Source organism: Lissotriton helveticus, chromosome 10 (assembly GCF_964261635.1).
Source record: "Lissotriton helveticus chromosome 10, aLisHel1.1, whole genome shotgun sequence".
Lineage (NCBI taxonomy): Eukaryota > Metazoa > Chordata > Amphibia > Caudata > Salamandridae > Lissotriton > Lissotriton helveticus.
Genome location: NC_136071.1, coordinates 362,137,404 through 362,156,563, shown reverse-complemented (window position 1 = coordinate 362,156,563; position 19,160 = coordinate 362,137,404). Strand labels below are relative to the sequence as shown.

Genomic DNA, 19,160 nt, shown 5'->3' with positions numbered 1-19,160 from the left:
CTCCAAGTTCAAGAGTAGTTGAAACATGGCTTTTCCTACAATCTCTCTATCCTTCTCTAAGTCCATACTAGTGCACATGCCACTAGTATAGATACTTGCCTCTCTTACTTCTTACTGGTACTAAACTACTCTGTGTAATAGCCCATAATGCCATATAATTTGTCTGAACCTGGTTATAGCCACATATCTAATAATATGTGAATTAATTTATGTAGATATGTTAAACTTATCTACATTCTTACACATATTGGTATGTATTTTTGTTATATTTAGTGTTCAACTGTTGCCTGGGGTAAGTTCTGTGATCTGAAAATAACCGAAACATATTATTTAAAAAGAAACACAGTCCTTCGCTACAGAACCCAAAAGTAGTGTCAGATATAATGAATTGATACATCATTGTGCCTCCATAGACATTATATTGATCAAGTCAGTGACTTGGCCTCTTCTCCCAGGCCTATCCTAGAAACTCACCCCAGAGGCAGCCAAGCACTTCGACTCTCAGGTACAGGCTTTTGTGATGTGCCACAGGCAGGATACGCAGGTAGCGGGTCAGCAGAGGGTGTTGCAGTTCCCTTATTGCAGGGGTATTAGTGTCCTTATTCGCTTCAAAGATCTGATAGATGAAAGAAATATGGTGAGTTCTTACCTGTAACTACTGATTACCCACCATTACGCAGTTTTCTCTAGCTTCATTTATTTATATTGACTGAATATACCACTCATTACCGTGTCATCTGAAGAGTGACAACAGCCTGCAAATAAATCAGATTGTATTGTGGCCAGTTAGTGACTTTAAAATGTCCTTAGCACTGGCATAAAATCAAATAGGATTATATGGAAAAATTGTATGTGATCTGAGAACAAACTTTCCTACAAACTCAGTTAATTTCAAATCAAAATATGATTTTATTTAATTTGTTCATCATTGTTGATGTTGTTCATCATAGTTATCACAGCCAAGACACTGGTATTTATATTAATGTTCAATGGATGCCATCACATTCTGAGTTCGCTATTACAGATATTGCCATTTCTGCAAATGAGATTATAACAGGCTTGTATTAAGAGGCCACACTTGTTTGAAAACGTTCAGGTACGTTAATTTCTATCGTTTTGAGATTCATTAAAGTTTAGACGATCTTACCTGTTTAAGTTAAGGGAAATGGCAATCTTACAAAATGAATGGTTTGTTGGAAAAGTATATGTTCCTAGGATTAGCTTTATTTTTCTTTTTTCTTTTCGTTTCTCTGTTCTTTTTACCTTTTTACTGGGCATCATTGTTTTTGGCATACCAGTGCTAGGAGGTTCAAGTTTATAATGTTCTAGCACAATGATTGATCATATTCAAATCAAGTGTTCTTAAAAAAAAGTGTTAAACAAAATAAATAACTAATATGATGGTGACATCATATGTTTTTATGTAAGTTCTATGATTATGTATCACATCTGTATTTTAAGTTATAGTCCTGACATATTTTTAGAATATGCTGTTGAGGGTATTTTTCAGTTAAGAATACATTTCTTTGGTGTCGAATACTGTGCTATTTAAATTCAGCAAAGAATGACGGGACATTGGTTTATGTTTTTTTATTGAACCTTTGCAACAAAAACTTTAAAATGCTTTTTGTTTTAGAATTAACAGCCACGAGGAACAAACTGTGTCGCTAAACACATGTTGGTTGTGATAACTATGATGAATAAAACCAAAGATGATGAAAAATGTAACACAATCATATTGTGCTTCTAAATGAGCTGATTTTTTGGGAGTGTTTGCTCTCAGATCACATATAATTTTTCCATATGGCTTACTACCAGTCAGGGAACCGGTGATCTGAGTCAAATCGCTGGGCTAAATATTGTTGTAACCCATACAGTGTTATGTTTTATTTTGGCAGGTAAGAATATGTGAAACATACAACTGTATCTACCCAAACACAGATTTCAAAAGGCTTTAGTTTGTTGATAAATCCCTCTACTTATCCAAAGCATAGTCAGCCTGTAGTAGTAATAACTTTATTTGATTAAAATAACCATCAAAGTAGACACAGACCTATGTGCACCAAAATACAGCATCCTCACAATACCCTTTAAAATTAAAAACACAATATTCATTTAAAACATTTCTTATAATTTCATAATGTTCCTTCGGGCAATAAAATATGATAAAACTCAGAAGGAGAATGTGCAAAAAGCAGCAAGTACTAAGATACAAGCTAAATTAAAATATATGTTACTTTAGAAAAAGAAGCAGTAACTATGGGCTTTTAGCTTTCTTGTTTTAAATTGCATATGAGGCACAGCAGCTGTAGGCAGTACATTTACAATTGTTGTCCTCAGATATGCATTGGGCTGTGCAACAAATGCATAAAGTGTCCGTTCATAGTGCAAATAAGCAAGTAAGCAGAAATACATCAAAGGAAGCATCAGACTAGGGAACACAACAGTCTGCAACATTTAGAACCTTTAGGGCCAGATGTAGGTAATTTTATTTTACCACCTCTTAAATACCGAATCATACCGATTCGGTATTTAAGAAGTGGTAAAATAGAAGTACCGAGATGTAGGTAAATCCAGATGTGCATTTACCGAATCGGTAAAATTCGGTATTTACCGATTCGGTAAATACCGACCGGTAATGCCCATTCATTCCCATGGGCTTTGAAGCCCATAGGAATGAATGGGCATTACCGATTCGGTAATTACCGAATCAGTAAATACCGAATTTCACAAGGGTGCAGGGGGTGTCACTTTGACACCCTCTAGCACCCCCAAAACGGGTTTGGGTGCCATGTGGCAGGCATACCTGCCCTAAGGGCAGGTCTGCCTGTCATATGGCACAGGTGTGCATGCACACATGTGCATGCACACCGGAATCGGTATTTTACCATCAAATAGGATTTGATGGTAAAATACCGATTTTTTAATGCTTGTGGGACTCAGAAGAGTCCCACCTACATATCAATTTTACCGATTCGGTAAAAATACCGACTCGGTATTTTACAGAATCGGTAAATTTACCGATCGGTAAATTTACAGATTCTGTAAAATACAGGGCCCTACATCTCAAATTGCATTTACCGGTCGGTAACGGCCGAATTCGGCCGTTACCGACCGGTAAATGCCTACCTACATCTGGCCCCAAGTCTTTTAAACTACACTGCTTGTAAAAATGTACTTACAGCAAATACAATTTTTGGCGATGTGACACTTTTTTAGAATCCTAAAGGCTTCCAGAAAACTACCGGTAGCCATGCCGCGACAGATTGGGAATAACCATTTACGACATATAAGACAATACTCCCTGCAGAAGAACAATACATGTCTCTCATCTTTGTTTCCCAAGCGACATATCCGGCAAATTCTGAGGTCTTGATTAGTGCGCCATTTGCTTGTAAAGGACCTCAAGGGTAGGGTTCCATATCAGAATCGTATATATAAATTCTTGGTTGAGGATGGAAATATTAGATTTAAAAATTCTTCCAATCCGGGGATATGATTGTGGCCTAGAAATGTGCTAGTTACAGACCCATTTTGGCTATTCATAGCATAACGGTTATTAATGTAAGCCCAGTATCAGATTTTTAGCAATTTGGTGTCAGATTTCAGAATAGTTTTAGGGTCGTGCCACAAGTTCTGCATCCCAAGTTTAGAGAACCAACTTGAAACTGACTTTACCCATGAAATATTCCTGGCACCTTGAAAATTCAATAGCTCTACCAGTTAATCTTTGAAAACTCTAAGTTCAGGTGTAGACCAAAGTCTGATCCAATATAATAAGGTTTTTAAAATAGCCAAGTCGGCAACTCTTTTTATCCCGCTATCCAAATACATGGGGATTAATGGAGAGCTTGATGGTAAACCTAGAAGCCTTCTAATAAAGTTATTGTCAGCAATCGTCATTGGCTGTAAATTTCTACAGCCCCAGATCTCTGCTCCATAAAAAGGAGCTCCCAGTGGTTTCCACAGTAGGGGAAATGATACGTGACGTAGTTTGATTGTAAAACCTTAAAATGGCATTAGATCATGTCCAATCATTAATATAGATTTATACAGTTGACTCGTCCACCTTAGGTTATCCATGAGTCTAACGCCTAGATAGGTAAAGTTATGTACTCTCTCAAGAACCTCGCTACCTACATGGATACTCCGACTTCCCTTCTTTATCTTTCCAAACACCATATACTTGGTTTTATTTATATTTAGTTCTAGACCTCTTGATTTACAAACATTTTAAAACGTGTCAATTAAAATTTGGAGATCCATCTGTGATTTAGATATAAGAAGTGAGTCAGCCTGTAATCTGGAGAAATCAGATGCTGAACAATCAGCAATTACTTCTCATCATAAATTGAGTACACCTCTGGCTGCATATGAAAAATTCCCCAAAATTGACAACTATTTATTTAACTTATTTTTTTAAGCCACTAGCTCAACAAAATCTTTTTACCACTTACTAACCAACAACCAACTAAACAGGATCAGCAATACTCTGTGTCCCAAACAAAACTCACTTTAAGCTGCACTTCAAAGAGATTGGTAAAGGCCAAAGGACTTCTTAGTTTCCGTTGCTCAGCTGTGATGGAATACCAAAGTTAGCAACACAGTTTTTCTAAAGCATCTTAAATTTACCAGCCAGGAATTGAAGCCAGATGTTAAGAAGGGGCTGTGTCAAACGAAGATAGGTGCCACATCAGTCTTCTGAATTCAAGAATCAATTTAATTAGTGTCAGATTTTAAGAAACCTGTGTCTGATTAGTTGTGTGTCAGAAAATGGACTACACAGAATCACACAAATATCATGCTACAAGAATATCACTCCAAAAATATTGACAAAATATTGTTGAGGTAAGCACACATTGATAAGTATAAATGTACTATTCTTAACTCCACGTCTAAGTACCTTGATGATACATATATCCTCAAGATACATAGATGTGGAGTTTAGACTAGTGAACCATTGCTTTCCTTTATATACTTACTTTGAGGGTATTTGGATTGTCAATATTTTTGGTACAATATTTTTGTAGAATGGTATTTAAAACTCAATATTCCAGTAACATACCATCTCATTATACTTTTGAATTTCATAAGTTTGTGCAAGACTTTGAACTTGATTCTGAGACATCGGTTTGTGAGTGACTGCCTAATTTTCGGATTTTGCTATATTTACAAACTGATTTTAACAAGACACTTTAACTAGATTTGCCAAATTACTTTAAGAACCCTGTTTGATTAAGCTCCTCAGTTTAAGAAGTATATTTGAAATGTGCATCTCGTTGGTAGGAAGGCAACTGTGAAAGACCTGCCTGCTGATTTTGATGAATCTTTTAATGCTATCATTTACATTTTATGATGTCCTTATGGTGTTAGCACCTGATTTTAAGAAAGTTATGTGGGATTAGCACCTTTGTTTAAGGCGTCTGTATGAGATAAGTCTTTTGGTTTGAAGTAGTGATGTTAGTCTGTGGTTTTAAACTATTGTGAGATAGGCACAATTGGCTCATGTATAATTGTGTTTTAAGGTTACAAAGGATGTGATTTGCAAAAAGTCTGGGTTTACAATCGCAAAATAGATTTTTTTTTTACAATTTATCAAAGTCGTTTTACATGTTAAAACAGTTTTTCTGACTTGTAAAAGGGCTTTTGAGATACACCACAACTAGGAGGGGATTCAAAAAGGTTGTTGCCTCCCCCCATTTTAGCACAGCAATGCAATTTATCAATAGTTTATGACCACAAATATTCTCATATTCTATTGATCAGTAACAAGCCCCCAAGCTGAGGTAGTACCAAATTCATAACGTGGAAGCTGTTCCAATGGTTTAAGATATCATGTCAGTGGACTTGGAGGACAGAAAGCAGTGGCCAAGAGGGCTCCAATCTCTCTAATTAATATTAATTAGGTAGGATGCTTAGTGACCCCCTGAAAATAAACAATTTATGATGCAACCCATCAGCAAATAGGTCGAATCACAAATTGAATTCCTGTTTAAAACTAGTCAGTATGAAAGTTACATATCTCTGGTTTGCGAATGGAGGTAGTACATCAGGTTCTACATTTTGTAACGATTGTGCTGAATTAGCCCCTCAGTTTCTGTGTAATTAATCACTGATTTTGTAAGAAATATGTACAGATTAGATCTTGATTTTCAGAAGAGGACTGTGTTAAAGTTTTTCCCTCATTGTTAGAAATCTGTGAGATTATCCATGACTTAAAAACGGTCTGTATGTGTTTTATTCTATATTTTAAGAAGTCTTTATGAGATTCGCACCCGGGTTTAAAAATAAGCCTTTGTCAGTTTTGCACTTAACTTTAAGAAGATATCTCCGTGAGAGTATCCCAGATTTTAAGACGATAGTCATGTATTACAATGTATTTTAAAATACTTTAATTTGTTCAATGAAAGGTGTCACAAGCATACAATGAATAATCTGTTACACGCCTCCTATGACTACAGATTTCTATACTATTCCAACATAATTGTTTTGGGCTTTTGGTACCTTTGCCTTTGCAGGCGTGTCATGCTCTCTCTCTGTGTAGTTGTTGTAGTACATCCCATTGTTGCTATACATCAGCCGGTATTTTGTAACATAGCCACCTGACTGTCGACCGCCCTGAGTAACAATGGCTGAGATGAAGGTTGGCTGCAGGAAGTCCACCTGGAAGTATGGTCGCTGGTCACTCTCCAATGGACTCCACCCTGGCTCAATGTTCAATCTGAATAAAGGAGAAAAAGGGGCTTTCTTTACCAAACCTTAAATAACTTGCCTGGTGGCTCTCTTCTGGGCATCACAAGTTTTCTTGTAATACCGAACAAATGTATAATTCTATTCATGTATAGATCTTTACATGTATGTAAATTAGGCTCTTGATTCAAAATGCTCAGTAAAAGACTCTAAGAAGATATTTTGTGAACTCACTTCAGATCTTACTGTAATGAATGAAAAAGATCGGACGCATTTCTAATTTGCATCAAATACTTTTTGGAATAAAATTCAAAGGTCCCTTAGACTATTTGGATATTACTCAATGACAATGTGGTCAAATATCAAATGATTATACTGCATGTTATGACGACTTTACACAATAAAATTCCACTCCTAACAGTCACAAAGCATCTTCATTGTGATTGTATCCTACTGCACAAACATAATCCCTTGAGCCCAAATGTTGGTAAAATATCCTTTTAAAAAACAAATACACATGAAAAATGCCATGGTATAAACTAAATAAGCTGAGCAAGGGGGTATAATGACTCACTCAAAGATTTGCCTCTCATGAGTCACTGCTCCTCCTCTCACTAAAAAATGGTAATAAACAGCATATTATACTCAGCCCATCTAATCACACACTATATTTAGCATTTTTTGGTGCTTTTAATGCACAATGTATTGCACTGTATCACACCACTTATACAGTGCTTACTACCCCTATGTGGAGAGATGACATGCTTGTCTACATAGACACAAGCACCATACATTGAAGATGTGTTGTTTTTGTTTTTGATCCTGTGTGAGAAGTGTTTCCAAGTCGTTCATGATGACCACTGAGGTGCCATTATCGTGTTATGGGAGCAGAGGGATGGAAGTGTGAGAGACATGCACACATGGTTTTCAGTAAACTGACAGCTCTGCAGCTCACTATAAGGTCTTTCTCAGGTTCATAGTTCACTTAACTGGTTACTGCACTGGGTGTCAATTCTGAGATATATAGTTTAAAGTTTATGGTCCTGAACAAAGTTAGGTTAAAGTGAGAAATAGTGGAGAGATTTGCTGGGATGGACTTTGTTTAAAGTTTATGGTCCTGAGCAGAGTTAGGTAAAATCGAGTAATAGTGGAGAGATTTGCTGGGATGGACTTTGTTAATATCATCTTGTGTCTGATTGTCATTGTGAGATGTGAATAAGTAAAAGAATGATGTTTCTTGTTACTACAGTGGTGTCTAAATTAAAATCCTCCATTGGTCCGTGGCATGCTGCAAATCTCTTCAGTTATTTCATACCTGTTCAGTTGCTGATGGGTGAATTAATGCTGTGAACTGGTACAGCACTGTGTGATGGACATGGCCCAAGGCAGTTTTCTCTTATGTGAGCATAAAGCTGTCATGGAGTATAAGGGAAAATGATATGCAGCCTGTGTAAACTTTAATAGATTGTTCCACTACTGAGTATTATGGTGTGGGAAACTGGATCTCTGTTTGAGGGGAGTGAAACCCTACTCACGCAGCAACCACAGCTCTTGTCAGTGTAAAGCATAAGCAAACTCCAAATTAACCTGTACTTAACCCTCTGGTAGCTTTGTACAAAAGCAGTCAGGTTTAACTAAGAGCCAATATGTAAAATATGTATGTAGCACTTTAAACAGTATTAAAGAGAAAACACAGCATTAAAAAATCCCACACCAATTTAGAAAAGTAAAGCACAATTCAAGAAAATATTTAAGGCCAAAATGACACACATCCAATAAGTAGAACCAGAGATATGCAATTTTAAACATCTACATGAAAATAGTGTTTAGAAGCACAAGCGCCAAAGCTGGTTATCTAGTTGTGTAAGACAGGGACAAAGTCAAATGTTCAGGCCAATCATGATGGAGCACAGGCCAGATACAGGGACCAGGTTAGGTCCACTGAACAAAGTACCCTAAATCCTGGTTTGCGGAGCATCGTGAAATCCTACCCCAGGGTTGCTTCGTGCAGCGGTGTTTCCAAGGAAACTGTGGGGAAGTAATGTGAAGTCCTCGATTATCGTCAATGATGCCATCGATGAGGGGCTTGCAATCCAAAGTCCTGAATCAAGAATGCATTGTGCAGCAGCAGTTCAGAGGAAGTTGTGGTCTGCAATGCGTGGTCCTGCATCTGGGATGCCTCGCACAATGCCGGTTCTGAAACGACTGCAAGGAGACGCATCTCGCTGCATCTGATTAGTTGACAGGACCACATCTGGGCTTTCTGAGCCTTTTCAGGCCCACTTCCAATGGTCCAGGACTGAGGTGGCACCATGTGTGGGGTGGACTCACAGTAGACAAAATCCAGGTGCTCGGTTCAAGTTAGCTGGAGCCTTAAATGTCCCTTCGGCTCTGATCAGGAGGCCAGCCTACTACCCCTATGGGTCACTTTGGCGGTTCTGTTATCAAGCTGCAGGACCAGTCAGTCTCACTCAGGCAGCAGGGAAGCAAGGCAGAAGGGCAATAGAATAGCAGTCTTTCTTGCAGAGTAGAACAGACATCCTTCTGAGTCTTCCACATGTCCACAGGTATACTGTAGAGTTGGGTCTGAGGGTTTATTGCTTATGCCTGGTGCCCTCTCTTCAGTAGGATAAATATCTAAAGGCTTCCACTTCCAGAGCTGCTTTGAATTTCCGGCCTCCTTGCCCTGGCCCCATCTTGTCTGAGGCCACAATAGACTAGTGTCAGACTCTTTGTTATTATGCTCAGGCACAGCCCTACTGATGTGTAAGTGTGGTAGATGACACCTCCTCACCCTCATCAAGGTAGAGATTGCCCATCCTGTTAACACATATTCCCTTTTGTCTCACTGTCTGGGAGCAATACACAAAGACGAACTGACAGCTACGCCTAGTCATATGACCCAGGATATAGGCTGCAGGCACCAAATGGCTTGGACAAGAACATTGCAACTTTCTAAAAGAGACATTTTCAGAATTGTGATTTAAAATTCAACTCTACCATTAAAGTTGGTTTTAAATTGCAATTCTTTAGACACAGAACTCAATATTCCTACATGTTCCCAATGGAAAGTTATTGCCTATTAAATGTAATAGGTTAACCCAATGTTATCTTATGGGAGAATTAGGCCTCACAGTATTGAAAACAAATTCAGGAGTGTTTCACTACCAGGACATGTAAAAGCTAAAAGTAAGCTAAATACACTTTTCAGGGCGGAACCTTGTGGTGACATTGGTATTAAGGAAAAATCCCCCCAAAGTTGTCAGGTCCAACATGCATTAGTATTATTGTGTGTTACATATTGTATTGTATTGTAATTGCATTTATCTAGCACTTTTTACCCCTGATGAGGCATCGTAGAGCTTTGTGCTGGACAACACTCTGCTCCTGAGCCCAGGGTTAGCATTTTTTTGTGTGGCTATTGTTGGGTATTAGGGTTAGTCTTGCACTCCTAAGGAAACCATGCCATGCATTTACTAATGTTTCTATGTGATATCTAAAGTTAATAGTGGTTCGGTGTGATTGTGTAGTGGGAGAGAGGGTATTAATGGACGAGCTACAGAGATGGGTTGCTGTTAGATTGCAGGGGTATGATTTTTAAAGGAAAGGTTGTGATCTTTGAAATGAGGAGTGAGAAATTTGCAGAGATACAATAATAGGGCCAGGTCCTGCATCCAAACTTCTGTGGGCGCCCAATCCCCTACTGCCATACTCAGCTATCTCTGTCATGTAACAATTATAATGGGTGACATTTTAAGTAAGGCAGACCTACTGGCCTTGTCAAAGGGTCTGAATGCGAAATTATAAAAAGTGGGCCTATTAACTTTATGAAGAGGCCAGCACATCAACATCTATAAAAAAGACTGATTGGTTTGGTCATAAAGTCTCCAATAACCATATTCAAATGTATATTTTATAAATTCATATGTTGTAATGTTTAATTATAGCGATTGCCACAAAATCTTTTCAATAAAAAGTCATTTTTTACATTTTGCAGGTGATAAAGGGCAGTCATAGAACCAGCCACAGAGGGGTCCCTGCACTCCAACTAAAGAGCATACAGCTCCAACTTGGAGTGATTTTAAAATGATGATAATCTCTCCTGTGGTCATGGATTCACTGACCCACAAACGTTAATGCCATTTTTATTAAATGTTGTTGTGGGGCTGAAGTGCTCCCTGAAGCCCGACAAGATTTTAAACAAAACGTTGGTGGCACACCTGCCCCATCCCTTCTAGGGGCACCATGAGTATAAAAAAATATTTTTTAAAAGCCATTGAAGGACATTATCTGGTGCTTCCCAGCTGGAGCAGTGAATATGAACTGAGAAGCTACTCTGCTCAATTTGCATTTATTGCTTTATTATTCTGTTTTTTTTTAATTTAGAAAGGGGGTTGTGGAGTCCCATCCTTGAGCAATTCATGACCCCAGAGAACCCCATCCCCCAAGGCTTGATTTTCTGTTATTTGGGGAGGAGGGTGTACAGGGCCATTAATAGGCCTGGCGACCCCATCATCCATGGCTGATATATGTTTAATTTGGAGAAGAGGCGTAGAGACCCCCTCTATAAGCCATTAAAAGGCCCCCTCCTCGAGGCTCGGAAGAGCCCTGTGGACCCCATCCCCAGAAAACAAATATTATTTTGTGGTGTGGGGGGACGTGGTTCCCTCCTCCCTGGGCCCTCCAGTTGCCCCAGGGACCGTATCCCCAAAGACCTTATGGCATCATTGCTCTGGGGACTTCATCGCTCGGGATACAGCTGTTTCCAGCCCGCAACAGTGCAGGCAGGAAGATCTTCAACCCTCTGTTCGCACTCATGCGGGCAGGGTCACAGGTGTGCTCTCAACTTGTAGGAGCAGAAAGAAATGCTGTTCCCATCAGGCAATAGCAAACAAAAGAAGCCAGCTTCTGCGCACCTGGATAGGTGCAGGTATAGTAGCTAGCTGTAGTCTCAGGCGCCATGGGCCTCCCCCCATGGTCCCAAAGCAGCCAATCCCTATGGGTGTCCCTAGTGGGACGAGGGCACCCTTAGCAACATAATTTAGGCCCCAGGGGTGGAGTCACCCGGGCCATGTTTTAGATTGGGGAGTGGGGACGCATGCCACCCCCCCTGAAAATATCCATGAAGCCCTGAGTGGATGGGTCGGTTGCCTGGTAATAGCCTGGGGAAGGGGGTAGCAAGCCCCCTTCAGCTTCAAATATTCATGCAGCTCTGGAGACCCTAATTCCCCTGGTGGTGGCTTGGGGAGGGGACCACATGTACCCCTCCTCTTAAAATATTCATGCAGTCCGGGGGAATGGGGTCCTCAAGACTTGTATCGGCTCAGGGAGGGGCGGGGCACACACACCGTTGCCTAAAATACAAATTTCATAACCATCCCAGCCCTGGCTCACCCAGGTGGTATTAAAATTAAAAATGGAGGAGAAGCCAAGCCGGCGACCAATATGGCTGCCTAGGCTCCCGGCTCCATCGACCTCCTTCTCCTTCCACAAGATCCTGCTATTTATACTGCGCCTATGCCAAATCCCCGCATAGATGAGACGAAACGACGCCTGACCGTGTGATCCCGAATGTTCTACCAGCTTTGTGCACGGAGAAATGTCGTCGTGGAGATTTCGGCCTGCACCAGCTTTGGAACCGGGGCCTCGAGTGATGGAGAGGCGGGAGGCGAGTTGAACAACATCGGCCATGAGTGACTGAGAAGGACCGGTCAGCCCGGATGAAAGCTGAAATTCGCTCGATTTCAATGGTGGACCTCAAATCCGAACAGCAATAACAGCGGAGTAAGGGAATATCACTACGACTGTAACCGGACTGCCCTGACTGACAACCCTGAAAGTGGACGGTACTGAGGCTGACTGCAGCTCTGCCCAATTGAGGCGAGTGTAACCCGGAGTCAGCCTGGTGTGACCCAGACCTCAGTGGGATCGGTTGCTGGCCGTTAAATAGCGTCAGAGCGGAGATCTTGCCTCTGGTCGCAGAATACAAAAACCAGACGCAATGCACGACATGGCGCCCAAAAGCGACTCGAGTAAAACCCAGACCTGTTCCTCCAAGGGGACTAGAAAGGCCCAAATGAACACTCCGGAACGAAATATCCTGCCCAAAGGGTCTCCGGTGGAGGTGAAAATTGCCACTACTGGGAGAGAAGAGACGGAACTTACGCTGGGAGATGTTATGGCGGCTGTCGTTGGATTTCACTTCTCCCTGAGCCGGAAAATGCTAGCCCTGGATTGTAAATTGGAGACTGTTGCACCTGGGATGGGGCTAACAAGTGCAGATCCCTTTAAATTGGACGGAAATGCGAAAGTCCTAGAACTCAACCTAGCTACATTAACGGATGTCAGGAATTCTTTGGAGCAAGAGGTGCGGGAACTTGTGGACAGCGAGTTATCTGGCCTGAGGTGTAACAATGTGGCCCTTTCTTTTCTCCCGGATTTCGCGCCATTCACTCGAAAGCAACGCCAGGGATTCTTGCCGGTGAAATGGGACATCAGAAAGATCGGGGTCCAATATACTTTGCTATTTTCAACTTGCCTCCGGGCGGAACTTAACGAACAAGTCTGGTTCCTTGACTCTCCTGAAGCTGCAGCAGATGGGCTGGGAAGTTTTCATGCTCCTGATCGGACGGGCCAAGGTTGAGCAATATATGGTTACTATACGACATTAGTGGACTCGGTGGCGGTGCGGGACTCAATTTTATATGATTATTATGCGGGAGGCGAGACAGGCGAATAATGATTCCCCCTGATTTGAAGATTTTGACACTTTGCTTGCTAGATTTGTCAACATAGGGGAAGCTAAGCTGTGGGGGAGGGGGAGGCGGGGGCCTATCCGAAGGTCCTCCTCCACTTTCTATTTTTAGATACCGTAGTTTAGATTTGGGACGACAGGCACACTGCTAGTTGGGGACGAGGGTAAGCTACATGCAGGGGTGCAGGGAGGGGGGATGGGGTTTGCGCGTTTGCGTTGTTTATTTTATTTTATTGTATGCATAATTATTCATCGTTTATCCTGATTATGTCTTCGTGTCTAGGGACAATACAGGTTTTTTTTAAAATTGTATCCGGGGTCTGAGAGCCGTAGCGCATAGGAGGTATTATAAATTATACGTAGCCACATATTGTCGAACGATCATGGCATCAGTGTCTCAGTAACCTCCCTCCTTGTCTTACAGAAATCCTGATATCTGAAATTGTTCGCTTCATTGTTGTGACTGAATGTGTTGCTCCTGATACGTCTTTGTTTCATTTGTTTATATCAATAAAAAGATTTATTAAAAAAAATGGATGAGTCTGTACTGAGCTATCCTGCAAATCCTCCACGGATCTGAGGACCCATAAAATGGTTTTTACATTCTTTTTACGAGTCAGGAGACTAAGGGCCATATGTATCATACAAATTCGCATTCGCAAAGGCTGAAATTCGCAGAATTTCGGCCTTTGCGAATGCGAATTTGCTAAATGGGATGTATGAATGAAAATCCGGTGCAAAATAAGGAATCGCAAAATTTGCGATTCCATATTTTGCAATTGCATTTAAGTAATCGCAAATTTTGCGATTCCTTAAATGCAATGTATGAAGCTAAAAAAAATGCTAATTGTCCCTAAGGAATCGCAAATTACCACCAACTTCAAGTTGGTGGTAATTTGCGAATTTCTTGAAAAATGCCCAATTTTGCATTTTTCAAAGTGCCATGTGACGCACATACATGCCCTTAGGGCATGTATGTGCACCACATGTGCACCCATACTTATTTCAGGGGTGCAACATGGTGTCCTTTGTACACCCCTGCACCCTTGAAATTATTCTCAATTTGCGATTAGCAAATTGCAAATCGCAAATTGAGAATAAATTCTCATTCCTTCCTATGGGCCAGGAGGCCCATAGAAATTAATGGGAAAGTATACCTTAATTGCGGATTTGCAATTTGCGAATTCGCAATTAAGGAATAACAAGAAATCGCTAAAAAATTGCGATTTTCTTTATACATACCAATTAGCGATTCTGAAATAGCGATTTCTTAAAAATCGCTATTACAGAATCGCTAATTGGTATCTTGATACATATGGCCCTGAGTCCCCGAGTCATAATATGGCCTGCCACCACATCTTTATTGATGTGGTGGCAGCCAATCAGATCATATTGTTAAAACAACTGCCTTCTGCATCCCTATAAATACATATATTTTTAAACTATAATTTCTCAAAAACTACTGAACCGATTTACACCAAATCACAAAAAACACACTTTCTCTGTAAGGGTCAAGCTTTCTACTACATTTGATGCAATTCCGTTCAGTCTGTGTCTAATTTGTCCAATGAGAAATTGCATGGGAAAAACGTTTGGTGACCCATGCACTTCAGTTTTACCTAATACGTTTTGTGACAAGCATTGCTGTCTGAGTTCCACTCCTTACTTTAATCACTAATGGTTTGGAGATATATACCATGAACATTGGTCTAGGGGCAGCCAAGTGATAGGTCAAAAAAGATCTGCAGCAAACTTGTCATAAAACTAGAATTTTTCTCAAAGTAAAATAGTTTTGGTGTAAACCTATTCAGTCCTGCACAGGAGCCCCAGCATTTTTAGCTTCCAATCCTGCTGTGCACAGCCAAAGGCAATGCACAGCTGTTTTTGGAAGAACAAGAGCTCAGTTCAGTTTATGGCCAAAGGCCGAACTCTTACCCAGTACCCACTGAATATGACAAAGATAGTGTATTGTCTTATCTGTAGATTCATACTTTGGATTTGCAGTTACTGAAAATAACTGGGGTAGTTGTTCACAGCCAAAACTAGTTGACACTTTCCATGGTCAAAGGCAAAGCACAGTGGAATATAACACTGCTAGAAGAAACAGAAACAGAAACATAATGGCTTAACTTCTTTCAAATAAACTATCAAGACCCCACCAACGACCTCATCAACGACACAAACAACTTCAACAACTGGATTACAAACTGCACTGATACTGAGCCAATACCCTGGTGCCCATGAAAATTACCAAACCCAAAAGATCCAACAAACAGGCTAGCTGGTACAATGCTCACCTCAGAGAAACCAAGAGAGTCTGCACACAACTCAAAAGGAAATGGAGAACCTCCTGAGGCACCACTCAGGAAACACCAACAAGTCGGCAGTTAGACACTATCACCATCAAGCACAAGAGAGCAAGTGAAAGGACCTGACCCTGAGATTCGAATCTAGCTCCAACCAACTGCAAGGAACTTTTCACCATCGTCAATAAATTCACCGTCCCAACAGCCACAATCCAAAACCATCACCTTTACACAAGAACTCTACAACAACCTCTCAGACTTCTTCCACAAAACAAAGCACCAAAATCTACAGCAACTTTGAACCCCAGCCACCCCCTATCGACCTACCTAGCCTGCTAAACTCATTAACCAAAGACTACCAACTGACAGCATGGAACCCTCTATCCTTCAAGGACACTGCAGCAATAACGAAGACAGTCCACTTAGGGGCTCCACAGACCTCTTCCCTCCACCATATCTACTACCTGGGAAGACCCACAATCAGTGCTTCACTCAAGTCACTTCAAGTCAAGCTTGATTCGGTTTATAAAATACAACCATAAAAGCATTCTAAAATTTACATTATTCCATAAACATAGCATTTGTTCATACAGTACAATACAGGTTATAATCTAGTACAAACTAACCTTGAGGCAGTTTAAGGGGATTGAAAATAAGTTAAAATATTATCCAGAAAGCAAAGAAAAATGCATAAAAACATTTACTGGAGAAGTGGCTGACCTATACTTATAGACCTAGATAGTTTTGTATAATAAGGCCTCCAGGTGGGAGATATTTGATCTTCTTTTGGTTGCCAATTGATCAAAAGAAATTACTGCATTACAGACAGTTACATTTTCCAGAGTACAAATATAATTAAAAGTATGTCTATCAACAAATAAAGGGCGTAAAACATACTTTCTAATATATCTGGAAAAATAACAAAAAATAATGAAGTGTAATGTCTTTTGTGATGATTTTCCATCACAGGGGCAGTTTGGGAGAGTGCGGTTTCACTTGCCCAACTTGGGGAATCCAATTAAGTGATGAAGGGTGTCCAATTCGTAATCTAGTTGGAAGGAACATATGTTGTAGATTTCTTGTAAACAATAGATATGGCTGAATAGACAAAAATAATGGACCTTCATAGTATGATTTAATCGCCTGTTTAGAGTGTACTGCTTTATCCCTTAGTACGTCTCTTGATTCTACGAGCCTCAATTTTAGGTCCCTTTGACTATATTTCTGAATGATCATGGGATCTCTGAGGTCGACATCCAATTTACACTCGGTTAAAAAAAAATTAATATATTGTAGCCAGGGGATTTTTTTTATAGGGTTAAACAATTCATTATAATCTCCTTTGTAAATTTAGTCTCCTCCTTATTCCAGATTCTGTGCCATAGTATAAGGACTGCTATACTGATGTATTCACTAATATAGGGGACGGACAGTTCCTTGTGAGCTATGTATGAGGAGGTGGAGACAGGGACTGCTAAAGCCTCTTTAAAAAATTGTTTTCCTGGGTTTGAAATGGAGTGTAGTTAGCCATCCCCCATATTGCCGCTCCATAACAAGTTCCTGTGAGTCATTTGCTCCTTAATAGAGCCAGGGTGTCCCTTATTGGTTTAATCCTGATTTATGTGGAGAATTTGAAAATAACCTGAACTATTCGCATGAATGTTAGTTTACACAGGCTCAGATGCGCACCCCAACTTCCTTGGCTTGTAAAAAGTAGGCCTAAGTATAAGAAGGTGGATGTTCTTTCGATGGGAACACATTCTACATGATGGCTTCTATGTTTAGTTTTCCCTCTACCACAAGTCACAATAAAAGTTTTAGTAAAATTAAGAATTAGATCTTTTTTATTCATGAATTGAGCAAAGATTTTGATTAGACGTTGTAGCCCGTTGTCTGCCTTGATAGCAGGACTGTGTTGTCCGCATACAAGTGGACTGGAGTTATACAGTTACCAATTCTGGGGATGTCAGCATGCAATTTTGCAGAGATGTATCAGCATTATTAATATAACGGAAGAATAAAAGTGGTGCGAGGACGCACCATTTGCGTATACCTCAAGTGACTCTAAAACGGGGTGTGCATTCGCTGTTAAGGCCACTGCGGACTCTGGAGAATAACAGAGCATAGATTTGTGACTGAAATATTAATATTTCTTTTGAAGCACACATCCCTATGAAGTCTGCCATAATTTAGCATGATTTACTAGGTCGAATGCACTTGTAAGGTCTATGAAGATTAGATGTAGGTTACCCTCCTTAGCAATTGTATATTTCCCAATCAGCAATTTGAGGTTGTTACACTGCTCTATAGTCCCTATACCCCTTCGGAAGCCATATTGGGACTCAGCAAGAATGTTCTTTTCACTTACCCAGGTTTGCAACCTTTCCAGAAGGATTCTTCCCCTCAGTTTAGAGGTTGACTTAAGTAGGGAAATAGGGCAATAGCATTTTTTGTCCCCTCTAACTCCCTTCTTGAAGATTGGGATTACAGTACTTTCCACCCAGCTGGAGGGCAGTACACCTCCGGCTGTGGCTTTACAGACCCTTGATAGTATTGGGGACCAAAAATCTATACTGCTTTTAAACATATCAATGGGAACCCCATCAGGACCAGGTGCCTTACTATTTGCACTTTTGTTCTAGGGCAGCTTTAATTTCTTCTAGCGTGATAGGGGCTAAGTTTGAGGGAGCAATGGTGATGGCATAGCTGTTATCAGGAATTAAAGCAGCCTCTTTGTTTGTATTGAATATATGTTCAAAGTGTAACAACTTCCGGTAATACAATGGTCTCAAACTTAGTAGCTGACTCATCCTTAAAAAAAGAATGATCTAACGTCTTCCAGAATAGACCAGTATCTCGTGTCTTTGCCACCTGGACCAGTTTATCCCAAGCTAATTCCCTAATTTCGACTTTCCGTGTGTTCAAGCTCCGCTTATAGATTTTACACAGAGTTCTCACCCTTTCCTTGTCCCTAGGGGTAGTTTTTAATGCTTCTTTTAGTTCCTGATTTATTCTGGTACACTTTTGGTCAAACCATCGTGGATGGGAAGACGGATGTTTCTTATTCGTGGATTTTAAATCTCCAAAGATTGTATCCGCTATGTTACAGAAAGCCGTTATAACGTGTAAATCCGAGGAGGATCCCCTCAAACATGTAGACATATCTTCTTGGCTTTTTTGGGTCAAATTATCCATGAATTCTCGGGGATTGACACCTGACAATTTTAAGAAGTGCCATTTTCTCACTGAGTTTTGATGTTAAGTACTGTGTGTGTCTCCTGAATACATCGGGTTGAGCTTCAGCACCAGCGAAAATGGGTAATGGTCATTAAACTGGCTTATCTGTACCTTGAAGTTTTTTACTACACCCTTACAGTTTCCTGAAATCGGGACATGGTCAATATTTGATG

The 19,160-nt window shown here is 40.3% G+C and overlaps 1 protein-coding gene across 1 annotated transcript in view; it reads right to left on the bottom strand.

Moving 5' to 3' along the window:
• LOC144784018 (SCO-spondin-like) overlaps positions 1 to 19,160 on the bottom strand; it is a 1,726,865-nt gene that overhangs the window by 1,095,464 nt on the left and 612,241 nt on the right. The window contains exon 50 of the mRNA XM_078662721.1: positions 6,505 to 6,721. Within this exon, the coding sequence (XP_078518847.1) occupies positions 6,505 to 6,721 (217 nt within the window). The remainder of the gene's footprint in view (positions 1 to 6,504; positions 6,722 to 19,160) is intronic.